Source organism: Neomonachus schauinslandi, chromosome 15, assembly GCF_002201575.2.
Source record: "Neomonachus schauinslandi chromosome 15, ASM220157v2, whole genome shotgun sequence".
Taxonomy (NCBI): domain Eukaryota; kingdom Metazoa; phylum Chordata; class Mammalia; order Carnivora; family Phocidae; genus Neomonachus; species Neomonachus schauinslandi.
In genome coordinates this window covers 23,532,285-23,559,467 of record NC_058417.1, presented here as the reverse complement: position 1 = coordinate 23,559,467, position 27,183 = coordinate 23,532,285, and the positions used below count along the sequence as shown (strand labels likewise).

The window sequence follows — 27,183 nt, the reverse complement described above, 5'->3', positions numbered from 1 at the left end:
CCTGGGTGGCTCAGTTGGTTAAGCGACTGCCTTCGGCTCAGGTCATGGTCCTGGAGTCCCGGGATCGAGTCCCGCATCGGGCTCCCTGCTCGGCAGGGAGTCTGCTTCTCCCTCTGACCCTCCTCCCTCTCATGCTCTCTGTCTCTCATTCTCTCTCTCTCTCAAATAAATAAAATTAAAAATCTTAAAAAAAAAAAAAAAGAAAAAGAAAAAGAAAAAAGGGAAAAAAAAGGTCTATGACCAGGAGTGTGGTATCTAGGAGATGATCCCCAACTCAGTATATTATCTGCTTGTATTCCATGACCGGTATCATTGGACAAACTTTATAGATTATTTCTAATTACAAAATAGCTTCAAAACTCTCTACTTGGATTCTTCTTAAGAGTCAAAAATAATTCATAGGCGGGGCGCCTGGGTGGCTCAGTCGTTAAGCGTCTGCCTTCGGCTCAGGTCATGATCCCAGGGTCCTGGGATCGAGCCCTACATCGGGCTCCCTGCTCAGCCAGGAGCCTGCTTCTCCCTCTCCTACTCCCCCTGCTTGTGTTCCCTCTCTAGCTCTCTCTCTGTGTCAAATAAATAAATAAAATCTTTAAAAATAATAATAATAATAATAATTCATAGGCAATCACATATCTGGATTCTAAATTTTCTAAGATATTGATAAAGTACTTTTCTTTCTAGACCAGAAAGGAGATAGTAATGTAGCTCACTTTCAAGAGCCCTTCCTTAGCAAACTTAATCTCTCTCTCCTACTAAAGCAGTAACCACTGTCTTAAACCCAGCTATAGAGCATCATATGATGGATTTATGTATACAAAAATAACAGCAATTACAGATTGTTCTCAAATGAAATCACCAACAACATGCTTGCTAAGCATAAAATGTTGGCCATTTGATACTTTGGGGATTTACTTTAAGAAGTTTAAAGGAAAACTGAGATGGAGTTTCAAATACTATAACATGAATTATAGGATAAAAAAGGTTTAAAGAAACCATACTACTCTAAGAGAGACCCAACTGTGGGGCTCACCTGTTTCCAACTGGACTTCAACCAGGAATTCAGCATACTAGTTGACAAAACTGATTATAATCTTTGGTTGATAGCATGATTGTGGGGTGATATGGATTTACACTGCATTGTAAATATTCAGAACAATCTGACTTCAAGTGGCATCCCACAAGGAACAGATATCATTATCCATGCAACTAGATAGCTCTATTATATGCTACCAAATCACACCTAAGTTCTTAAAATTAAGATGCCCACATTCAGTCTTCAATGGTCTTTCTTCTCAAATATTCAATTAAATATTAATAATGAGGTTCAGAAATATATCAGCCTAGCTGATATATCAATCCCTAGCTGATCTTACCTAAAAATAAAAAGCCACGGGGCGCCTGGGTGGCTCAGTTGTTAAGCGTCTGCCTTCGGCTCAGGTCATGGTCCCAGGGTCCTGGGATCGAGCCCCGCATCGGGCTCCCTGCTCCGCGGGAAGCCTGCTTCTCCCTCTCCCACTCCCCCTGCTTGTGTTCCCTTTCTCGCTGTGTCTCTGTCTGTCAAATAAATAAATAAAATCTTTAAAAAAAAATAAAAATAAGCCAAAGCACAGGTGTCTACAATGAGGCTTATATAGTCCCACCAAGCTATAACTACTTTTTTTTTTTTTTTGCTATAACTACTTTCTTAGGGTATTATTTTCAAATGTTTGGGTTGTAAAGCTTTGTTTGGGTTGTAAAGCTTAGATTGATTGATTTTATTATCTCTATACCCAACATGGGGCTTGAACTCATGACCCCAAGCTCAAAGTTGCATGCTCTACTGACTAAGCCAGGCAGGTACCCTAGGTCATAAAGCTTAGAAAGTGATTTTCCTTCAGTGATGCTCAAAATATGTGATGCAAGTCATCTCCATCTCTGTAACAGTCTATTTTCTATTCCTGCCTATCCAACATGCCCATTAGACTTCTCATTTAGCAGAAAAAACCAAGCCCTAAACTTGAGAGGCCCATTCTCATCCTATACTATGGCAGTCACATTACTTGGTTTTAGATGACCTCTTAGGAGTGCACCTGCCCCTTTAATCTATATCGCCTGTAAAAGATTAGATTATTCATTCAGGAAGGTAATCCTAAACCAATCTCTAACTCTGGGTTCAAAGAGTGAAAAAGAGCATCTGAACCAGTATCTTCATTTTCATAGATGAGGAAAATGAGTCCAAAGAGGTCATTTCTCTGAATTCTCTGTGGTCACATACCTAATTGGTGGCAGATGCAAGAACAGAGATCTCTCTAATATCAAGTGAATCTGACTCAATTTAAATTAACCCCAAGGATACCATATCCACAAATGACTTAGAAATGGATCAGTGGAGGGTGCCTGGGTGGCTCAGACGGTTAAGCATCTGCCTTCAGCTCAGGTCATGATCCTGGGGTCCTAGGATAGAGCCCCACATTGGGCTCCCTGCTCAGCAGGGAGCCTGCTTCTCCTTCTCCCTCTGCCTGCCTCTCTCCCTGCTTGTGCTCTCTAATAAAAAAATTTAAAAAGTCTTTAAAAAAAAAAGAAATGGATCAGTGGAAAACATGTGTTCTATTTTGGAACATTCAGTAGCTGGGAAGCAGGTATGAACTCCTCCCCAGGCTGCTGATCACACTTCAATTCATTGCTCTTCCATGAGCTATGGGCATGAGTTTTCCAACTGTAGGGCTTGCAAAAAAATTCTCAGGCACTCATACCACTGACCACACAGTCTTTGCAAGAAGAAACATCAACTTTGGGAACAACTTGGCAACTACAAGCTGCCTTGCAAATCACTGGCTGAGTTTCCTATAATGGTGTTCATGCCACCATTGCCAAACACAATTTCCTAGTCCAACGAATGGCTAGTCTGTTTTACATGGCCTCAAATTGGACAAATTTCTCAAGGTGCTATGTGGCTTTAAGGATTTAGATTTAACCCGGTCTTTCTCAACAGTGGCACTATGACATTTTGAGGACAATTCTTGGCTATGTGAGATTATCTAGTACACTGAAGAAGGTTTAGAATCATTGGTCCTGGGCGCCTGGGTGGCTCAGTTGGTTAAGCGACTGCCTTCGGCTCAGGTCATGATCCTGGAGTCCCGGGATCGAGTCCCGCGTCGGGCTCCCTGCTCGGCGGGGAGTCTGCTTCTCCCTCTCCCGCTCCCCCCTCTCGTGTGCTCTTTCTCATTCTCTCTCTCTGAAATAAATAAATAAAATCTTTAAAAAAAAAAAAAAAAAAAGAATCATTGGTCCTTTGTCTTTTTTTTTTTTTTTTAATTTTATTTATTTAACAGAGATAGAGAGCACAAGTAGGCAGAGTGGCAGGCAAAGGGAGAGGGAGAAGCAGGCTTCCGTGGAGCAGGGAGCCCAATGTGGGGCTTGACCTCAGGACCCTGGGATCATGACCTGAGCCGAAGGCAGATGCTTAACCGACTGAGCCACCCAGGTGCCCCGGTCCTCTGTCCTTTAAATGCAAGGGTACAGGGCGCCTGGGTGGCTCAGTTGGTTGAGCGACTGCCTTCGGCTCAGGTCATGATCCTGGAGTCCCGGGATCGAGTCCTGCATCGGGCTCCCTGCTCGGCAGGGAGTCTGCTTCTCTCTCTCCCACTCCCCGTTTGTGTTCCCTCTCTTGCTGTGTCTTTCTCTGTCAAATAAATAAATAAAATCTTTAAAAAATAAATAAATAAATAAATAAATGCAAGGGTACAGTAGTAGTCCCCCCTTATCTGTGGTCTCACGTTCCAAGGTTTCAGTTACCCACAGTCAACCGCCGTCCAGAAGCAGGTGATCCTTCTCCTGACACATCATGAGGTCAATAGTAGCCTAAAGCTACGTCACAATGCCTACATCATTCGCCTTGCTTCATTTCATCACGTAAGCATTTTGTCCTCCCACATCATCACAAGAAGGATGAGACTGATATATGATTTTTGAAAGAGAGAAACCACATTCACATAACTTTTATTACAGCATATTGTTGTAACTGTTCTATTTTATTATTAGTTATTACTGTTACTCTTTTACCATGCCTAATTTATAAACTAAACTTTAACATAGGTACGTATGTATAGGAAAAAACACAGTATATAGAGGGTTGAGTACTATCTGCGGTTTCAGGCATCCACTGGGGGTCTTGGAATGTATCCCCTGTATTCCCACCAGTCACAACCCTCACACATTTACAAATGACCTCAAAGGGAAAGAGATCACCAGCAGTATTAGCCTTCAGGTCAACCATTAGATGAACTATAAAGTTATAAAAAATATTTACATAAAGACTTGACCCCTAAAAAAAAAGACTTGACCCCTCTCATCTGCCACTAAATACTGCCCTCTATTCATCTTTTTAGCCCAGAGTAGATGAAATCTTTGTTCATCAACTCCTGAACACCAACTTTGTCTAAACTAGCTAAATAATTAAGACACTTCTACTGTCAGGGAAGTAGAGTAGAAAAGTTACTGAAATGGAATCAGGGCACCTTTGAATTCCAGTTTTCTGGTTATTCACCCTTAGACAAGTTATTTCCCCTCTTTAGGCCTCAGTTCTCTCATCTACTTAAATAAAAAGCATTAGGCTACATTATCTCTCAGGTTTATTGCAGTTCTAGGAATCTGTGACATAAAACATAATTAACTGGCTTAACTCTTTTCTTTTGACCTCCACATGGCTAAATGGGGGTGTCCATCGACACTTACTACCTCATCTTTCAGAAGTAAGGACCCCAAAGTCCCAGAAGAGTCACATTCAGCCAGAGCCGGTATGGGATTTTACTACACGGTCTATATCTTGAGTATATAAAAAGGAGCTTAATTATTTTATGATCCATTAATAATAGAAGCACCAAGATAATAACAGCAATAGTCACTCTAACTAATGTTTATCTCTGCGAGACTATCATCTCAACCCTGGCTGTACATTAGAATCACCTGGACAGTTTAAAAAAAAAAATGCCCCAGCTCCAAACCAAGCCAATGTCAAATGAATCAGAATCTCATTTCTGGAGATAGATGGGCTCATTTCTTAAGGTTCCACCAAGTAATTCTGATGTACAGTGAAAACCAAGAACCACAATCCAGGCTCTTTAATCCAAGAAATGCAAAGCAAATGACCAAAGATCAGTATATCACATACTGGTTGTATAATCAAACATCAATAAATAAGAATAATCCAGTGTTACTATTCACTGACATTCTCGGTTACATATAAAGAATTCCATTTCTAGAGAAAAAGGGAGGTCTATAACAACCTTTTGTTCCTGCCACAGGTTGTTATTGAGGACGAACCCTGCCAGAAATAGTATATACCTTCCTGACATGAGAAAGCAGTTCAAAGAACGATTACTATAAATTTGCCCAACCCTGCAAAAGTCCTATCAACCATTAAGACAGTTACAACATTAGTCAAAGTAGTACAGAAACCAAAATTCCTCAACCTAACTCTCACTGACTAGATGTCACTAAAAGACCAAGTATGTACAAAGAACAGGAAAAAGTTGAGAGGAACATTTAGGAAAAGACACTTTGAAAATTGCACTTCATGCAAAGTACATTTATTCATCAAAGCTTCAAGTCCAGGGGCGCCTGGGTGGCTCAGTCATTAAGCGTCTGCCTTCAGCTCAGGTCATGATCTCAGGGCCCTGGGATCGAGCCCCGCATCGGGCTCCCTGCTCAGCGGGAAGCCTGCTTCTCCCTCTCCCACTCCCCCTGCTTGTGTTCCTGCTCTCGCTCTCTCTCTCTCTGTCAAATAAATAAATAAATAAATCTTTAGGGGCGCCTGGGTGGCTCAGATGGTTAAGCGTCTGCCTTCAGCTCAGGTCATGATCCCAGCGTCCTGGGATCGAGCCCCGCATCGGGCTCCCTGCTCAGCGGGGAGTCTGCTTCTCCCTCTCCCTCTGCCTCTCTCCCTGCTCATGCTCTCTCTCTCTCTCTCTCTCTCTGTATCTATGTGTCTCAAATGAATAAATAAAATCTTTAAAAAAAAAAAAAAATAAATAAATCTTTAAAAAAAAAAAGCCTCAAGTCCAGTGATGCAGTTAAAGGTGGTACAACCCGGGCTAAAATTATTCTTGCTCTTTCCAGAACAAAATCAGTGAAACCCATAAGTCATGTTAAATAAGTAAAACATTAAATTTCTGTCTTACCTTATGTGTAAGGCCAAGCCATCCTGTAGGCTGGAGATCCCCAAATCAGAGAGTGTATCTGAGCCAACAGAAGCTGGTGATAGAGAGCCCTCCTTCTCCTCCAGCAGATCCAGCTTCACCAGGTTGCTAATTTCATCCTCTGAGTTATCTTCAGACACAGAACCAATTATGAATCGGGAGTGCTGGTTCAGCTCCAGAGGTTTGGCCAAGGGGGATGGTTCATCCATTATTCCTTCAAAATGAGCTCTTAGAGCTATGAAGAAAATGAGTGAGAAAAGCAGGTTATGGATAACAACCTGTATCAGAGGACAACCACAGATTATACCTAATATACTACAGCTGGCACTTGGAAGCAACATATAGTTTGAGAACTAGTTTCTTTGGCTATCTATTTCAGGGCCTCTGTTTTCTACAAGGGAGGAAAATCCAGATCATGATAACCATGCCTAAAAAATTAAAATTAGCTCCCTCTTCCTCAAAGAAATCTCTCTCCAAAAACTATAAGCCATTCCCAATCTCTTTATCAATTTGGTAACGTCCAAGAAATAATTATGATCAGTGGAGAAACCTTTGCAGTAGGTGAAAGCTGCTCATGCTAGTGTGACTTCAGTTGTCAATACTAGGGAGAAATGCAGGAAAAGATTTGCGGAGAGTGGTGGTCGTTTCAAACTAGGTATTTAGAGTAAACTATACAACTATCACCTCGTTCCAACTGTACACTGTGAGAGGTTGTGAATTTTACATATGTGTATTTTTGTATAAATATATACACATAAAATACACTGACATTGATTAATAGAGAGAGAGAAAATCTTTACTTGTCCTCATGAGTTTTGTCTTCAATTACATCTGTTAAAAATTCATCCAAAAATGTCTGCTCTTGGCTCTAATGTGCTGACTTCGATAGGGAGAAAATGAATGTACTATCAAATTCAAAATCTATAATTAAAATAAGGGAGGTGTAATCTCAATTAAGTATTAGTTTTCTAGGTATAGGGCCTTATTAGCCAGAATTAAATATTTCCAACTACTAGCAAACTAATTAACAAAGACCAGAACAGTTCAAAGCCCACAAGAACAATAAAAACCAAAGCTAAAAGAAACAATATTTATTCTGTCACTCAAAAAATTCCATAAAAAAACCCTTCAGAACTACACATCAACTTAGCACTGAACCTCCTGCGGCCTAACAATTTTAATTTAGAAAGCAATATTCCCAATACTGATTTCAAGGTGTATCAATAGATAATAAATTTATATTAATAAATTATGCTGTAGACTACTTTGAAGTATAACAGTAGGTAGAAAGCAGTGTTCTTTGACATCAGATAACAAAACATCAAGATTTAAAAATGTTTGGGGCGCCTGGGTGGCTCAGTCATTAAGCGTCTGCCTTTGACTCAGGTCATGATCCCAGGGTCCTGGGATCAAGCCCCACGTCGGGCTCCCTGCTCAGCGGGAAGCCTGCTTCTCCCTCTCCCACTCCCCCTGCTTGTGTTCCTGCTCTTGCTATCTCTCTGTGTGAAATAAAATCTTAAAAAAAAAAGATTTAAAAATGTTTGGAAATCACCATTAAACATTAAAATGACACATGCACCATTATTCTTGTGTCATTGGTGAATCAGAGCTTATTCATTTACAAAGACAAAACAGTATTTGTAAATGGTAGAGCAGTGGTTCTCAAAAAATGTAGTTGCCAGACCAGCAGCAGTAGCAGCAACATCACCAGGGAACCTCTTTTTTTTTTCTTCTTTTTTTTTTTTTTTTTAAAGATTTTTTTTATTTATTTATTTGAGACAGAGAGAATGAGAGAGAGCGAGCACATGAGAGGGGGGAGGGTCAGAGGGAGAAGCAGACTCCCCGCCGAGCAGGGAGCCCGATGCGGGACTCGATCCAGGGACTCCAGGATCATGACCTGAGCCGAAGGCAGTCGCTTAACCAACTGAGCCACCCAGGCGCCCACCAGGGAACCTCTTAAAAGTACAGATTCTCGGGCACCTGGGTGGCTCAGGTGGTTAAGCGACTGCCTTCAGCTCAGGTCATGATCCTGGAGTCCGGGGGCAGAGTCCCACATGGGGTTCCCTGCTCAGCAGGGAGTCTGCTTCTCCCTCTGACCCTCTTCCCTTTCATGCTCTCTCTAATAAATACATAAAATCTTTAAAAAAAAAAAAAAAGTACAGATTCTCAGGCCCTACCATAGAGCAAATAACTGTATCAGAATCTACAGTTTGGGGCCCAGTATTCTATATTTTAACAAATCCTAAAAATTTGAGAACCACTCTGCTATAAGAATAAAACAGTAATAACAAATAATTGCCAGGAATGCTAAAAAAAAAAAAAAAAAAAAAATTACTTCTAGGTATTTCCCAATAGTGAGTTAGAGATTACTTCGGTTAACTTTTATTTTAAAAACTAGAATCAAATATAAAAATGGTATGCAACAGGAAAAACTTGACATCTAAATTTACTATACATTCCTCCCTTGGGATACTAGGTTCCTTTAAAATAATTTTTAAATGTCTCCAAATTTTATTAAGATAATCACTTCCAGAAATCTAAAAGAAAACCAATCATTTAAAAAGAGAAAGAAGGAAGGAAGGAAAAAGGGAAAAGAAGGACAAAGTGAGGGAAGGAGGGAGGGAAAGTTCCAAGAGATTGACCACTTTGAGGAACACCAAAAGGTACAGCAACAAAAAAGTCTACTTCTTTCACATTTTAGAGCAGTAAATAATCAAGTTTAAAAAAAAAAATAAGAGGGGCGCCTTGGTGGCTCAGTCGTTGGGCGTCTGCCTTCGGCTCAGGTCATGATCCCAGGGTCCTGGGATCGAGCCCCGCGTCGGGCTCCCTGCTCTGCGGGAAGCCCCCTTCTCCCTCTCCCACTCCCCCTGCTTGTGTTCCCTCTCTCGCTGTGTCTCTCTCTGTCAAATAAATAAATAAGATCTTTAAAAAAATAAAAATAAAAAAATAAGAAAAGACCCCCTTCCCTCCCCACCCCTGCAGAATTCCAAATTCCATCTCAACTTATATAGGAAATAATGGCTGCCTTCTTCACAGGAGAAATAAATAAGGCATTCAGGGGCATGTTCTAGTTTAGAGTCTGACTGAAATTAGATGACTATACAAAAAAATAAAATTCATGAGAAAAGAGCAATTCTCTGATTCCATGGGAGAAGAAGAAGAAATGATTTAACTACTAAATGAGAGGCTCCATAAGGTCAACTTCAAATTTTTCTTTCCTAGCTAAGAACATGAAGGCAGCCTCCCCTGAATTGTTGCAAAGATTGGAAGCAGCTCAGCTGTCAGCAGCTAAAGAGCCTATCAACCAACCAGCAATTCTACTGAATGGTATCCCCAGGCACAAGCCTGCAAAGCACCAGAAAAGAGAGGTCATGTATGGAAAATCACGGAGTAGATGTCCAGACACTCTAGAAACTACTCTACAGCCCGTCCCACTTCCATTGAATCTAGTCCAGAATTAAAGAGAAAGGGGGGCGGAATACTAACTGTCAGACCATTCACTTCAGGTTATCCCCGCCCCAAATCTGCCTATGTGCTTTTTGTAGAAGGCAACTTTTCACATAAATGCCTATAGTTTAATACTTTAGCACTGAACATGAAATTTTTATCACACTGTAAACATGAAAGAATATTATTTGTAACTGACCTCTTATAATTCTTACTGTCTGAGCAGATATCCACCTCCAAAAAGAACTAGAGAGAAAGAGAGAGATTTGAAGTGCTTTTATTTTTTAAGAAACCCAAATTTTAGCAATTCCTGTTTTGCTCAGCATGATACAAAACTGATAGTACTCAAAGTATCATTTTTCTGATCAAATCTATTGTTTAATTTGAAGCATAAAGTTCAGTTGTTTAACTATTGTTTATTCATATCTATAAATCAAAAGCATTACACAAAGACTTTGTTTTTTCATGAGTATTAAATAATTCAAGCTTACCACTTCATGAGGTGCCTTTTCCAATTGTATACTTCGATGAACATATTCCAACCCTATGATAGCCAATATTTCATCAAAAAAGAGGCAGGGGGGAGAAGAGAACCACTAGATCCCTTGGAACTCAGACTCTGATTATATTTCCAAATGGTTATACCCACATATAAGGTTGGAAACCAGGAGGGGGACAGATCTTGCATTAAATTAAACTAAAAACTAAATCTAAATCCCTTAGATCCCTAAAACTCTAAGGGATCAAGAAGTCTCTAGCTACTTCCCGAAACCTAGGTTTCCTTCCATGCCCAACAATTTATATGTATCCAGGGTAAAAATTCTCAACTTTGGTTATGTATAACAATCACCTATGGAGCTACTTATTTATTTATTTATTTTTAGTTTGAGTATAGTTGACACATGATGTTACACTGGTTTCAGGCCTGTGGAGCTTTTTTGGGGGGAGGAGGGGAACCGGGCAGTTTTATTTATGATGGCAACTAGAAGACTCCACGCTTAGGAGCGTGGGCGAGATAAGGACTGAGCCCATGCCTTCTGCTTCTCGTTGGGATTCCTGGGGGCAAACTTCTCCCCCAGTTTCTTCCACATTCCTTTATTCATTTCCTTAAACTCTTTCAAGATGTCTGTGGACAGGATCGGCTTGTACTCTTCTGTGGACAGGCCAGTGAAGCTCATGTCTTTGGGGCAAGGGTCCTTGTGTTTGTAACAGTTTGAATGGAGCCATGTGAAACTCTCATACATCCGATCACAGGCCTCAGGCTCTACAATCTTGAGTATTCTCTCCCTCCGGAAAGGCCTGTGCTACGCCTGGCCTGTTTGGTCTCCTCCACTGGCCATTCCTCACAGAGTTTTAGGAAACGCCAGCAGGGGCTGGCCTCCCTTTTGGGCCACCCCATGGTGCTTTTTAAAAACGTGTCTAAACTCGGGCGCCTGGGTGGCTCAGTTGGTTAAGCGACTGCCTTCAGCTCAGGTCATGATCCTGGAGTCCCTGGATCGAGTCCCGCGTTGGGCTTCCTGCTCAGCAGGGAGTCTGCTTCTCCCTCTGACCCTCCTGCCTCTCATGTGCTCTCTCTCTCAAATAAATAAATAAATAAATATTTAAAAAAAAAACAAAAATCATGTCTAAACTCCACCCCAGATCTACCAAATCAGATTCACTGCTGGAGGCCCAGAGATCTGAATATTAAGTTCCACAGCTTACTGACACTGATATATCTCCAGGCTTGAGAACCACTGATACAGGGTGGAGAAGAAATCCAGAACTTCTAAGACCTCGAATGACAAGTGATAGGACTGGGGACAGTGCAGGTATGTTAACTGAGGAAGCTGGATTTACCCAATTATGTGGTTTAAGCTGGTATTATTCCCTACAGTTGTGGTAGGGAAGAGGGGGTGAGAAGAGGAAGGAGAAAGGAAGTAGTTTGAATCAGATGCAACCAAAGGGGCAGTAGAGCTGGAGTCAAAACCTAGGATTCAAGCTCAAATTCTGACTTTGCCAAGTACTGGCAGTGCAAATTTGAACGAGTCACTTAACATCTCTGATTTTCGTCATCCGTAAAAATAAAAAGGTCATACGCTACCTCAGGGGACTGCTGTGAAAACGGAGAGTATATGAAGTATTCTGTAAACTATGTACTAGACCAGTGTTTTTCAAACTATGGGTTACCACCAAGCAGAACAGTAAGAAATAAATTTAGAAGGTTACAACCAACATTTTAATTTTTTAAAAGATTTTATTTATTTATTTGACAGAGACAGAGATAGCGAGAGCAGGAACACAAGCAGGGGGAGTGGGAGAGGGAGAAGCAGGCTTCCCGCAGAGCAAGGACCTATCCCAGGACCCCGGGATCATGACCTGAGCCGAAGGCAGACACTTACCCGGCTGAGCCAGCCAGGCGTCCATACAACCAACATTTTAAAAATGAAGGGGCGCGTGGCTGGCTCAGTCGGTAGAGCATGCCACTCTTTTTTTTTTTTTAAGATTTTATTTATTTATTTGACAGAGAGAGACACAGCGAGAGAGGGAACACAAGCAGGGGGAGTGGGTAAGGGAGAAGCAGGCTTCCCGCCGAGCAGGAGCCCGAAGTGGGGCTCGATCCTCAGGACCCTGGGATCATGACCTGAGCCGAAGTCAGACGCTTAACGACTGAGCCACCCAGGCTCCCCGAGCTTGCCACTCTTGATGTTGGGGTTGAGAGTTCGAGCCTGGCGTTGAGCATAGTTTACTTTAAAAAAAAAAAAGTCATTAAAAATGAAATAGAACAGAACACCTGGGTGGCTCAGTCAGTTAAGCGTCTGCCTTCGGCTTATGATCCTGCTTCTCCCTCTGCCCCTCCCCACTGCTGGTGACCTCTCCCTCTCTTTCTCTGACAAATAAATAAATAAAATCTTAAACAAAAAATGAAATAGAACAGAAGATGTTAAGAGTAACCATACTTTATTTATAAGGACAAATATTGTTCTGTGAATTTTTATATCAGTTATATGTATGTCAAAAAAAAGTTTGAGTCACAATGAATCCTTGCTCTCCTGCCCCCTCCACTTTATGCTCTCACAAGAGAACAAACACAGTGATTTAATACCTAAACCAATGGTTCTTAAACTTTCTTAGGTCAGGACACTATTAGAAATCTGATAAAAGCTCTGGACTCTTTCTTGACAAAAATTCACCCTCACGCAAAATTCTGCTTACATACAAGTTTAGGACCCCCAAAGCCTTGCCATGAATCAGGTTAAGATCCTTCTCTCTAGAAAGAAGACAAAGAATGGAGGTGATCCCTGGGGAAGGCTCATATAGCTGCTATCTCACCACCTCCAAAAGAAGGCCTTTCCCCAGACGGAGGGGTAGTACATTCTGCTTATCCAAATAAAAATTTTCTTCATTAGATCAAATTGTCAAATTCTCCTTTATTAAAAAAGAAAGTTTTAAAATGTTCTTGAACTGTTAGAAACTCTTCAAAATATTTGCAGAAGGCTCCCAAACTATACCCTATGTGCCTGAAAATGGGATAAAGCTAATTATAGCTAATGCACTTTTATTTAGGGGTCAGCCTGCATTTCACCCAGGGATATTTCTCTAAATAAAACAGAACAGATTTTACCAAACTTATATGTTTCCCTTGAACTCAAGTGACACTATTTTCCAAGTGATTCTAATAAAGAGGCATCAATTAGTTTTCATAGCCACTGATAAAGTATCCAAGCTGGGGACACCTGAGTGGCTCAGTCGGTTAAGCATCTACCTTCAGCTGAGGTCATGATCCCAGGGTCCTGGGATTGAGTCCTGCATCAGGCTCCTTGCTCAGCGGGGAGCCTGTTTCTCCCTCTGCTTGCTTTCTCTCTCTGACAAATAAATAAATCTTTAAAAAAAAAAAAAAGTATCCAAGCTGACACAACATGTCCTTGCCTTTTAAGTAATAGTAACTTCATTTAAATTTCTTCAAAAATAATCACTGAATCTGCTTTTCATTTTTGTCATTTTACTGATAAACTTTTAAATGGATTTTAGTACTAATTCAGTAACCATGAGTTTTTTAAAGCCACATTTTATTTTCCTGCAAGTTTTAAAGATTTTATCTATTTATTTATTTTTAGAAAGAGAGCACGCATGCCTGAGCTTACTGGCACGTGAGCTGGGGGAGGGGCAGAGGGGGAGAGAGAGCCAGAGGGAAAGAATTTCAAAGGGACTCCGGGCTGAGCACAGAGCCCGACTCAGGGCTCAATCCCGTGACCCTGAGATCATGACCTGAGTCAAAGCCAAGAGTCGGATGCCTAACCAACTGAACCACCCAGGTGCCCCATGTTTTAAATTTTAAAACAAAAAACACTTGTGTCCCAAATAGTGAGATGGATGATGTATACTGAAGGATAAAAAAGATTTGGTCCCTGGTTAAGATGCTATAGATACCTAAAGAAACAGACAATTATAGTAGTGTAATAATTGTTAGGTATGGAAACACAAAAAAGAAAGATACTTTATCCAAACTTGGAGGTGGTAATGGTGAGGACAGGGATCAAGGAAGATTTCCCAGAGTGGGAAGACATTAACAATAAAGAACTGGGATATAAACAAGGACAGAGAGGAAGGAGCACTCCATGTAGAAGAAGCCACTGAATAAACATCCAGACTGTAGAATACAATGACTTATGAGAAATACCAGACCTGAATGGCTTCAAGAGTTTGAGGTAATTTCCTTCAAGAGCCAGCTGGGGGGCTTTTTTTTTTTAAACAAGAGTATTTCCTTAGGGTAAAGTAGTCTTTAGAAAGAAAATAACATTGTGTAATTGTCTATTCTATTCTTCATTTCTCAGCCCATGGATATAGAATATTTTTCAAGGATGAAGCTGGTGAAAGCTTCTGCATCTTTCAAGAAATCTTTAAGGAAGCCTTGCCAAACTTCTGGATAAAGATGGTAGGTTGAATACATATCCATTTTGTTCCTCCCTAAAATCCTACTAAAAAAACAAAAGTAAAGGGGCGCCTGAGTGGCTCACTCAGTTAAGCATCTGCCTTCAGCTCAGGTCATATCCCAGGGTCCTAGGATTGAGCCCCAGTTGTCGCTGGGCTCCCTGTTCAGCGGGGAGTCTGCCTCTCCTCCCTTTGTCTCTCTTCCCTCTGGTGTGCGCTCTCTCGCTCTCTCATGTTCACTCTCCCTCTCTCTCTCAAGTAAATAAATAAAATCTTAAAAAAAAATAAAGGAATTTTTTTAAAAGGTATAATTCACAAAAGACTCCTCCCATCTCCTCCCCAACCCCAAAACCCCCCACCCCGCAAAAGAAAGTCAGGGGAGACAACAGCAAGATAATTTTCTTGGAAAGCAGACGGAAACATGATAAATGACTGCACAAACCTGGGAAACTAAATCATAAGCCATCTGTGGTAAACTCATAATCAACACTTTATATCAAAGAATCTTGAAAGTGTTCAGAAAATGGAAGTGAATGATGGAGCTAAAATAAAGAGGATCTGGTTGAAATTTTGTTTCAGAGGCTTCAGATCCTTTGATTTCCTTCCCAACTAGTAAAGCCAGGTGCTGGGGATACTGGGGGATACCAGCAACAGTAAAGGGGAGAGCACCATGTTGAAAATGGAGAAATTAAGTAAGCATATTGAGTATGAGCTCCCAGCCTTCTTTCCCCAATTTTCACCAACCAGGAGGGAAATTAGAAGATCCTTCTTTGTGGAATCTAACTAGACCAAGGGAAAAAAACCTCAAAAAGTAACGCTGGAGTTCACTAATTAAAATGCCCCACCAGATCACCCTATAAGGAAGTTAACAGTCAACCAGCCTCATTCACATTCACATAATCTTGAATTAGCTTTTCAATCATCCTCTGTTAAAATTAAGCAATTAAAGATTACTATATAGTCCGAGAAAAACCTCCAATATGAAAGAATCAAAAACAACTACCTATAGAAAAAAAAAATGCAACTAGAAGGGGTTATGTGGAAATAGAAAATGTTAAAAACGGAGGGGGGGGAGTAGGTGACTTGATTTTATATGTAGAAATGTTTTTTGCAGAAATAGAAAAGCTGTCCTAAAATTTGTATGGAATCCCAGGAGACCCCCAAATGGCCAAAAAAATCTTGAAAAAGAACAAAACTGGAAGACTCATGCTTCCTGATTTTAAAACTTACTACAGGGGCAACCTGGGTGGTTTAGTCAGTTAAGCGCCGGCCTTCAGCTCAGGTCATGATCTCAGGGTCCTGGGATCAAGCCCCATGGCAGGCTCCCTGCCCCTCTGCCTCTCTCTGCGCTCATGCTCTCTGTCTCTCTCAAATAAATAAATAAAATCTTTTAAAAAAAACAAACAAAACTTACTACAAAGCTGCAGTATTAACATCAAGACAGATATACAGACCAGGGAAACAGGACAGAGGTCAAAAAGAATGAGATCTTGCCATCTGCAACAACAGCATAGACCTAGAGAGTATAACAATAAGTAAAATTAAATTAGAGAAAGACAAGTACCGTATGATTCCACGCTTGTGGAATTTAAGAAACAAAACAAATTAATTTTAAAAAGAGACAAATAGGGGCACCTGGATGGCTCAGTCAGTTGAGCATCTGACTCTTGGTTTCAGCTCAGGTCATGATCTCATGGGTCCTGAGATCAAGCCCACATAGGGCTCCAGGCTCAGCGCAGAGTCCTCTTGAAGATTCTCTCCCTCTGCCCCTCCCCCCACTGGTGCTCTCTCACCCGAAAGCTCTCTTTAAAAATAAATAAATCAGTCCTTTTAAAAAAAGACAAATAATAAAACAGACTCTCAAATACAGAAAAGAAGCTGGTGGGTTGTCAGAGGGTAGGTGGGTGGGGGGATGGGTGAAATAGGTGAAGGGGATTAAGAGTACACTTATCATGATGAGCACTGAGTAATGTTTAGAATTGTTGAATTATATTATACACCTGAAACTAATATAACAGTGTATGTTAATTGTACTTCAATTAAAAAAAGAGAAAGCCCAGAAATAAACCCTCCCATACATGGTCAAATGATATTTGACAAGGGTGCTAAGACCATTTAATGAAGGACAGCCTTTTCAACAAATGGTGCTGGGAAAACTGGATCTCCACATACAAACAAATGAAATTGGACCTTTCCCTAACACCATATTAAAAAAATTAACGCAAAATGCATCAAGGCTTTAAATGTAAAACCTAAACCAATAAAACTCTTAGAAGAAACACAGGACAAAAGCTTCATAACATTGGATTTGGAAAAGATTTCTTGGATATGACACCAAGAGCTAGCTTAACAAAAGAAAAAATAGACAAACTGGACTTCTTGAAAATTAAAAAAAAATTGCACAGCAAAAGACTATCAACAGAGTAAAAAGGCAAACCAAAAAATGGGAGAAAATATGTGCAAATCATGTATCTGATAAGAGATTAATAACCTAAAACTCAAACCCAATTCAAAAATGGGCAGAGGACTTAAAATGAAATTTCTCCAAAAAAGATATATGAGTGGCCAGTAAGCACGTCAATATGCTCAACATCACTAATCATTATGGAGACACAAATCAAAACTACAATAAGATACCAACCCATACCCATCAAGAAGGCTACCATCAAAAAAAAAAGAAAAAAGTGGAGAAACTGGAACCCTTGGGCACCATGAGTGGGAATGTAAACTGGTACAGCCAGTAAGGAAAACAGTATGGTGGTTCCTCAAAAAATTAAAAATAGAATTACCATAAAATCCAGCAATTCCACTTTTGGATATATATGCAAAAAAACTGAATACAGGCTCTCAAAGATATATTTGTACATCCATGTTTATAGCAGTATTATTCACAATAGCTTCAACATGGAAAAAGCCAAGTGTGCACTAATGAATGAATAGGTAAGCAAAATGTGATATACACATACAATTAAATGTTATTCAGCCTTAAAATGGAAGGAAATTCTGCAATATGCTACAATGTGGATGAACCTTGAGGATATTATGCTAAGTGAAATAAGCCAGTCACAAAAAGACAAATGCTGTATAATTCTACTTACATGAGGTACTTAATCAAAATCATATAGACAGGAAGTAGAATAGTGGTTGGCAGGGGTTGGGGGAAGCAGAGAATGGGAACTATTATTTAATGGGTACAGAGGTTCAGTTTCACAAGATGAAAACTTCTGGAGGGGCTCCTGGGTGGCTCAGGCATTAAGTGTCTGCCTTTGGTTCAGGTCATGATCCCAGGGTCCTGGGATCTAGCCCTGCATCAGGCTCCCTGCTCAGCGGGAAACCTTCTTCTCCCTCTCCCACTCCCCCTGCTTGTGTTCCCTCTCTCGCTGTGTCTCTGTCAAATAAATAAATAAAAAATCTTTAAAAAAAAAAAAAAGAAAAGAAAAAAGTTTTGGAGATGGGTGGTAGTAACAGATGCACAATGTTATAGATGTATTTAATACTGAACTGTACTTTAAATGGTTAAGATGGTAAATTTTATATGTATTTTACCACAAGAAAAATTGAAGAAAGAAACACCTCACAGGTTACATATTAATTACAAAGGGGAACAGGTACTTTTACAATGGAGAAATACAGTGATCACTCTAAGTGTTTATATTATCACCACTATTAGGACAAACTGACATGAGTTGCCTCCAGATGTGATGCAGTTAAGAGAGAGTCAAATGCTCATCTTCCATAGTAGGATATCAATAGGAAATGTCTAAAAATGAATAATCAAGAGGTAGCAAGACAATGTTATATACAGATGAAAGGGTATAGTAATAAATATACCAGCTAAAATAAATGAAAGTGCGAAGGGGGTGAGGGAATGCTGTTTGACTGTAACAAACTCTGTAAAACAATACTTTTTAAACTATGTGCATGTATAACTTCGATGAAAATAAAAATGTAAAAAGTTCATCCTATAACGTTAAGCGAACAAAAGGTGAAGAATGGTATATAAAGTGTGCACAATTTATATTTAAAAAATTGGCAGAGGGGGATAGATGTTTGAACATGAATAAAATCTCTGATAATTACTAAGAAATTAACAACTTTAAATTTAAATCAGTATGTCTGAGAATGATTGAGAAATTATAATAAGAAATTAAGGGGCGCCTTGATGGCTCAGTTGGATGAGCGTCTGCCTGCAGCTCGGGTTATAATCCCAGCGTCCTGGGATCGAGCCCAGCATTGGGCTCCCTGCTCGGGGGGGAGCCTGCTACTCCCTCTCCTCCTCACCTGTGCTCTCTCGCTGTGTATCTCTCTCAAATAAATAAAATCTTTTTAAAAAAATTAAAACATATTTTTGTTTGTTTGTTTTTTTGTTTTTTAAAGATTTATTTATTTATTTGAGAGAGTGAGAATGAGAGAGAGTACATGAGAGGGGGGAGGGTCAGAGGGAGAAGCAGGCTCCTCGCTGAGCAGGGAGCCCGATGCGGGACTCGATCCCGGGACTCCAGGATCATGACCTGAGCCGAAGGCAGTTGCTTAACCAACTGAGCCACCCAGGCGCCCTAAAACATATTTTTAAAAAAAGAAATTAAGAACACTGCTTGCCTCCTGTGACGGGAACTGGGCGGCTGCAAGACAAGGTTGGGGGGGGGAGACTGTCTTTTTGTATGTTTTAAAATTTTGAACTATGTGAATGTATTATTCATGTGTTAGCAACTGAGGCTTTTCAAATAAGTTTAATAAAAAACTTTACCAAATTCCATGCCACTCTGATACCTTATCTCATATCTGCCTGAACATTTAAGTAGACAACAGGTATGCCATTCCCTTGTTAGTGTTACTGTGTAACTGACTATGAGTTACCTCCTCAATGAAGCTGGGAAAGTTATTATCTCTTCTGATTGTTTTGGATCCACCACCCCCAATAGCACACAACACTGTGTAAACACTAGGCCTTTGCAGGCTGAGTGTTCCCTAGGAATTCAAATGAACATTGGAGTTACAAAACTAGGAGACAGGAGCCACGTGCTTATTTCAAATATTATCCCCTAGAAACATTTGAAGGCTTCCACGTAAAAAGCCATTTTGTGAATTCAAAAAGCTCTGGGATTATGAATCAATTTGTCCTCATAGTCTTTTTCTTTTTTTAAAGATTTTATTTAACTGACAGAAAGAGCACAAGCAGGGGGAGCGACAGGCAGAGAGCTAGGGAGAAGCAGGCTCCCTGCCGAGCAGGGAGCCCAATGAGGAGCTTGATCCCAGGACCTTGGGATCATGACCTCAGCCGAAGGCAGACACTTACTTAAGCCATTGAGCCACTCAGGTGCCCCTCGTCCTCATAATCTTATTTCATAGAACAGTATTCAGAAAAAGTGGGAGCCATGATTGAGGTATGTCAGCAGACTTCCAGAGTCTCAAAGATAAGAACAATATCTTCCTTGAAGAAATATTGCTTGATTTTTTTTTTTTTGGCCCCCCCAAGTCCCCTGGATGTATTAAGGCACTGTAGATTACATTACCTGGCAGAGACGGAGAAATTTACAGGTTAAAACAGACATTTCTAATCCTCTTGGAATTATAGCATCTTTTTTTTTTTAAAGATTTAATTTATTTATTTGAGAGCGAGAGCGTGCATAAGCAGAGGGGGGAAGCAGCAGAGGGAGAAGGAGAAGCAGGGTCCCTGGTAAACAGGGAGGCTGACACAGGGCTTGATCCCAGAACCCTGAGATCATGACCTAAGCCAAAGGCAGACACTTAACCGACTGAGCCACCCAGGCACCTCGGAATTACAGCATCTTATGTGGTTTTAGGGAGATAGTTTTAAGTTGCAAATAATGAAGAACTCTGAAAAATTAGTTGCCCTGTGATGCATTAGGTCAGATGAACTGCCTATAGCTGGAAGTCTTCAACAGGAGAATCAGATAAAATATTCTCATAATGAGTAGAAAACTGGACTAGAAAATTCCTAAGGTAGGGGTGCCTGGGTGGTTTGGTTAAGCGTCCAACTCTTGATCTCAGCTCAGGTCTTGATCTCAGAGTCGTGAGTTCAAGCCCCGCATTGGGCTCTGTATTCAGTGGGGAGTCTGCTTGGGATTCTCTCTCTCCCTTTGGCCCTCCCCAGGTGGGCGCACTTTTTCTCTCTCTAAAATAAATAAATAAGGGCGCCTGGGTGGCTCAGTTGGTTAAGCAACTGCCTTCGGCTCAGGTCATAATCCTGGAGTCCCGGGATCGAGTCCCGCATCGGGCTCCCTGCTCAGCGAGGAGCCTGCTTCTCCCTCTGACCCTCCCCCCTCTCATGTGCTCTCTGTCTGTCTCATTCTCTCTGTCTCAAATAAATAAATAAAATCTTTAAAAAAAAAAAAAAAAAGAAAGAAATACCAATGTCTAATTCCAACAATTTTTATTTTACTTCTTTCTTCAACCAAGACTATTAGGATATTAGCTATCAAAAAAAATTTTTTTAAAGAAGGAAAAACACTAGCCCCAGACCTGTTAAACCAGTCAGTGTGACAGGTAAAAAAAAAAAAATTGTCGTAGTCATTGACTGAAAAGGAAATAGAATGTTACATAGTGATCTACACCTGAACCAGTTCACAGCATTTAAGCGAGGTCAGTATCAGATGAGAGAGTTCTGATGCTGGCTTTCCCAATGCCCATTCTTTGACATAACCTAGTCATTATCTCAACTGTAAATTCATTAAACCAAATGCCACCATTCCCCTATCTTTCCTTCCATTTTAAAACAGTTAAATCTTATGCTTGATATATTTCTATTCTGCACTGGTGATTCAAAACAAAACTTGTGGGGCGCCTGGCTGGCTCAGTCGGTGAAATATGGTACTCTCGGTCTCTGGATTGTGGGTTCAAACCCCACATTGCGTGTAGAGATTACTTAAAAAAAAAATCTTTAAAAACAAAACAAAACTTCTGCAACGCAAATAAACACAGGCAGATTTATAAATTAATACTATGCCTTTGACAACTTTCATTTGGCCACTTTACAATAGTTAATTATTCTTGGATTCACAACAGTCGTGTATAATTAGAAAAAAGGAAACTGAGGCAAGAGAAGTGGGAAGAGACTTGCTACTTTGTAGCAAGTAGGCACCCACCTGGACACTGCAGCTGCTCTCCTACTGTATAGGACCACAATACTTCCCTTAAAAGTGCCTGTCAAGAGGCGGTGGCTCAGTCGGTTAAGCATCTGCCTTGGGCTCAGGTCATGATCCCAGGGTCCTGGGATCCAGCCCCATATTGCCTCCCTGCTCAGCAGGAAGCCTGCTTCTCTGTCTCCCACTCCCCCTGTTTGGCTCTCGTTCTCTCTCTGTCAAATAAATAAATAAAATCTTAAAAAAGTGCCTGTCAAATAGCACAGAACTTCTTCTCATCACAGGCATCCAAGGCATCCCCAACAAGAAGCAAATCAGAGAATTCCTACTCCCTGAGTAAGAAGAAACCAGGTAACCCCAGCATGCTTCTCAATCTGCACTTTGGGTTGGGGAAAAAAAAAAAATGAATGAAAAGAGAGATTCAAGGGGACCAACTTCTGAGAATGAAGACCAAAGGGCGCCTGGGTGGCTCAGTTGGTTAAGCCACTGCCTTCGGCTCAGGTCATGATCCTGGAGTCCCAGGAATCCCTGCTCAGCGGGGGGTCTGCTTCTCCCTCTGACCCTCTTCCCTCTCGTGTTCTCTCTCATTCTCTCTCTCAAATAAATAAATAAAATCTTTAAAAAAAAAAGGAATGACCAAATTATTAGGTTTATTCCATCACACATTGGGAAATTACAGAAACACCGCTTAAGTAGAGATAAAATCAAGAAGTCCTCGGGTCTTTTGATTTCCATCCTAAACTTAGGCCCCCAAACAAAAAATATCTGAAATTAGAGTATTTCTCCTACCTGAGTAGTTATATTCTTACGCTTCTATAAAACCCAGAAGTCCCTGATATTTACGGCTGATTCCAAAGGTCCACTAGTGTTTACTTTCCCGTCTTCGAATCCAAAATAATGTTGGTACTGACCGAAGCAGGACCTTTCACGCACATCCCTCTGAAATCATTAGCTTCACATACACTTTCCTGCGTTCTATCTCCAATACCTTACCTTGATCAGTATAGCAAACGCGAAGGAGAGTAACAGACATGTACATTGACTACGTCCCTCACAGAAAACATAATAAAATCCCAGGAGCAAGAACTGGCAAGGGACAACTCGCCTGGCCCTGGCTCCCACCACGATACAAAGACAGAGAAGCCAGGGGCTCTGCACCCCACACTTCACTCTGCGAGAGGAAGACGACTTTCAATGCAACTGGACCTAATCCTCAACATCCCTCTCCCACGTGGGTCTTCCCCCTCTGCCAAGCGTGGGGTTGGATTGAAGAGAGGTCTGGAAGGAATCAGCCCACACCAAGGTTGGGGAGGGGGATGGTGGCGAGCTCCCGGCAGACACCCCAGTCCCTCCTCAGAGGCCCTGGGCTGTACGACTCCCAGTTCCGGGGTCTGAACTCCCACCCCCTACTTCGAGACCCCAGTCCTCTCCGCGTCTCCGCAGAGGGGGAACTCAAGTGCCCAGGGCTGCGGCGAGGGCTGGGCTGCCCCGCACAGGTTGGGACGGGATGGAGCCCGGGCCGCGTGCGGGCGGAAGATGGGAGGCGGCCCCCCTCCGCGCTGCCGCGGCCCCTCCCCGGGCCCCGGCCTCTCCAGGTCCCGGATCACAGGCTCTAAGGCGGCCCTCACCTCACCTCAGGGCGGAGGCGTCCGGGGTCCGGCAGTGCCGGGGAGCCCCTGCGCAGATCCGGTGCTGGGCGGGAGGAGACGCCGGCAGCTCCGGCGATGGCTGACAGGCGCGCAGCACCAGGCCCGCCTGGCACACGGGGAAGGGGCGGGGCCTCACGGGAGGCGGCCCCGCCCCCGCCCCGCCCCGCCCCTGCCTCCCACCTCAGCGTGCGAGCACCATGAGGTGACTACGTCCGGGGTTACTCCCGGCCGTTCACCTCTGACCCCGCTCCCCGCTGCGGCGCGGTCTGGCGGGCCTCGAGGAGAGGCGCGGGTCCCGAGGGCCGGGCGACAGCCAATGAGAGGGCGGCGTGGGGCGGAGCGACGTGAGGCGATGCCGATGGTCCGAGCGCCGCTCTGCCATTCGGGGCCCAGCGGCGAGAGGGCGGGCAGGTCCCGGGCAGTCGCGGCGCCCCGCGCTCGGCCTTCACCGCCCCCTCTGCCGGGGGCGGGGCCGGAGGCGGGGCAGCCTGCCTTCTCCCCGCGGAGAGCCGGGTGAGGGAAATGGCCCCACGTGCACCTCCCAGGAGGTAGAGAGGCGCCTGGGCCGCAGAAAGTAAGGAGCCGGCAGGCTTGCAGCACCGGAAGGGAGTCCAGAACCAAAGAGGACTGAGCGGTATAGGCAGTGTTCTGGCCTGTAAGGACCTTATGGTTTTCAGTACTAACCCCCTGAAGAGGTGGACATTGCATCCAAGAATTGCCCAGGATCACACAGGCTGGATTCCAAGTTGGTACAGGCTAACTAACCCCTATTCTGGAACAACACAACCAGCCCCTTGGCTTGCTCAGCAGCCCCAAAGCAGCCCACCCCAAAGGGTTCTGAGGTGCAGGATCCTGAAGCATTGAGGGAAAGCCTCACTAAAGGAAGCTCAGTAAGAAGGGCAGAATGCCAATGGACAACAGTCCTTTCTGCCTGCCTTGAGCAGAGAAAACAGAGTAAATTCCCGATTTCTCGGATTGGAGCGTGCCTCCCAAACTCCATTGTGGTTACACCAAGTCATTGAACAGGAGCCAACCAATTTCTCTAGCTTTGCCAGTTACTTCATAGTAAGACATTTATGGTGGCTGCTGAAAAGTAATAGTAACAGGAAAGAGTCAGAGTATATAATACAATTACCGGATGGAAAAGAAAGAAAATTGGAGAAAATTGCACTTCAGAACAATGGGGTGATTTTAATCCCTTACAAGAATTTAATGAAGCACCCAGAGTACTTTCCCGATCGTTACACTGGCTTGTGCTAAGGGTCTGGAGATGTATGGTGAATGATGATTTGGTGGGAAGTTCTATGCCAGAGGGCAAAAAGTGACTAGGGTAGAAATACACACTGAGGTCAGAAATTCTTGGGCAGAAGCAGAGGCAGAAAGATGGGAAGATTGGTCAACAAGAATAGTATTCACCTAGGACTCCTTATAATACCTAGCTGGTGGCTTCGCCAAGAGTTTACCAACCTACTTTAAAAGGGACTGGAAATAGAAATTTGGAAAGATTTGGAGTTTACAGAGCAGTGAACCATATTTCACAATAACTGTGTCTGTCATTGGATGCATCTGTCAATGAACAGAGGAAAGTTAGAACTTAAAGATAAATGGGCATATTGCTGGAGGGGAGGTGGGCAGGGGATAGGCTAAATGGGTGATGGGTATTAAGGAGGGCAATTGTGATGAGCACTGGGTGCTATATGTAAGTGATGAATCACTAAATTCTACTGAAACCAATATTACACTATATGTTAACTAACTAGAATTCAAATAAAAACTTGATACAAAAAAATTTTTTTTTAATTTTTTGGGGGGTGCCTGGGTGGCTCAGTTGGTTAAGTGTCTGCCTTTGGCTCAGGTCTGACCCGGGGGTCCTGGGATCAAGCCCCGTGTAGGGCTCCCTGCTCAGCACGGAGTCTGCTTCTCCCTCTCCCTCTGCTGCACGCGTGCTCTCTCTCTCTCTCTCTGTCAAATAAATAAATAAGATCCTTAAAAAATAATTTTTAAGGGCGCCTGGGTGGCTCAGTTGGTTAAGCGACTGCCTTCGGCTCAGGTCATAATCCTGGAGTCCCGGGATCGAGTCCCGCAGCGGGCTCCCTGCTCAGCAGGGAGTCCGCTTCTCCCTCTGACCCTCCCCCCTCTCATGTGCTCTCTCTCTCTCATTCTCACTCTCTCAAATAAATAAAATAAAATCTTTAAAATAATAATAATAATTTTTTTAAAAAAAAGATAATTGAGCAAAACGTCCTGGTTTAACAAAATGTTTGGCTTGACTGACTAGGAAAAAAAAGGCCCCAGGAAGAGGGAAGCTTTGCCTCTCCCTAATAGTGCCCTCTCAAGTTGGCATGAAGGAAAAGACTTTGGGGGCGCCTGGGTGGCTCAGTTGGTTAAGCGACTGCCTTCGGCTCAGGTCATGATCCTGGAGTCCCGGAATCGAGTCCCGCATCGGGCTCCCTGCTCGGCAGGGAGTCTGCTTCTCCCTCTGACCCTCCCCCCCTCATGCTCTATCTCATTCTCTCTCTCAAATAAATAAATAAAATCTTTAAAAAAAGACTTCAGAAAGAACTAAAAATCTTGAGGCTGCCTCTTTTACTTTCCATATAACTTTCTTATTCCCTATTAAATAATAGGAACTTTGCCCCAAGAGTGTTTCTTAGTGGTGTTGCTGTTTATCAGCCTTAGGAGCATGGCAAAACCAGGGGGTTTCTCTCAGAAACTGTCCTTATGTGAAACTTCAGCAAGCCCTTACTCTGCTTTTGTCCTCACTGAATATTTGAAGTAATTGAGCCCCAAAAAGAACCAGACAAGGCAAGGCCTGATGAAAGAACTACAGTGGAAGAAAACCAAGGATGAGTTAGAACGTCCCCAAACCACTTATATAAGGTCTAGTGATTATCCAATGTTAAGATGAATGGGCAGAGAACTATGTCTTTAAAACAGTACATCTACAATTTCAACAGCTCCTCAGTGCTGTGTTGTTTGGTACATGCCACAACCTGCCCATCTCTAGTACAGGCTCTTCAGAGATGTTCCCTGAGTTCTTGCCACACAAGCCAATACCTCTGTAAGAAGCGGAGGAGGAGAGCCAGAGGGTGGAGAGAACTTACTGTACAAGACTAACAGGTGGAAGGGAAGAGAGTGAATGGAGTGGCACACTTCTAGAAGCTGAAACTAGATGGCTATAATGGGCTGAATTGTATTCCAAAATTCATATGTTGTAGTCCTAAGCCCCATTACCTCAAAATGTGAGTGTATTTGGGGATAGGATCTTTAAGGAGAAATTAAAATGTAAAATGGGGTCATTAAGGTGGGCCCTCATTCCAAATGACTTGCATCCTTATAAGAAGAGGAGATCGGGACACAAGGACAGAGGGAAGACCATCTGTGAATCACAATTGATGAAGCACTTACCAGGACTGTGGCTCTTATGCTGGAGATGGGCATCTACAAGCCAAAGAGAGAAGCCTCAGAAGAGACCAACCCTACAGACACCTTGATCTTGGACTTACAGCCTCCAGAACTGTGAAGAAATAAATTTCTGTTGTTTAAGCCACCCAGTTTGTGGTACTTTATTATGGCAGCCCTAGAAAACGAATACAAGTTCCCAAATACCAAATAGCGTCCAGGTCTTTCAGGAAGGTTATATGAAGGTATCAGGGATTAATCCTGAGCCTTCCAGCTACTTTCCAACCTTAAAGATGGTTTCTCACCCTACTGTAGGTAAAGTAAGAAGACTCCCGAGCAGTCTCTGTCTTTAAGGTGATTACAATCTAGTTAGGAAGACAAACCTAAACACCAAAACAGCGTCTATGTATTGCTCCTTAGCCATGTGGATTTTACAAAAGCCATAGATGGGAGAGGATAAATTCTTAAATATGAGTAAGCCTTGAAATACATAAA

General features: G+C 42.4%; 1 protein-coding gene and 1 pseudogene across 1 annotated transcript in view; both read right to left on the bottom strand.

Moving 5' to 3' along the window:
- Positions 1-23,435, bottom strand: part of ACACA (acetyl-CoA carboxylase alpha) — a 239,733-nt gene extending 216,298 nt beyond the window's left edge. The window contains exons 1-3 of the mRNA XM_044921884.1: positions 23,271-23,435; positions 9,823-9,869; positions 6,159-6,411 (exon numbers count right to left, since the gene is read on the bottom strand). Of these exons, the coding sequence (XP_044777819.1) occupies positions 6,159-6,385 (227 nt within the window). The 5' untranslated portion in view covers positions 6,386-6,411; positions 9,823-9,869; positions 23,271-23,435. The remainder of the gene's footprint in view (positions 1-6,158; positions 6,412-9,822; positions 9,870-23,270) is intronic.
- Positions 10,622-11,022, bottom strand: LOC110593159 (annotated as a pseudogene).
- Positions 23,436-27,183: the final 3,748 nt, after the last annotated feature.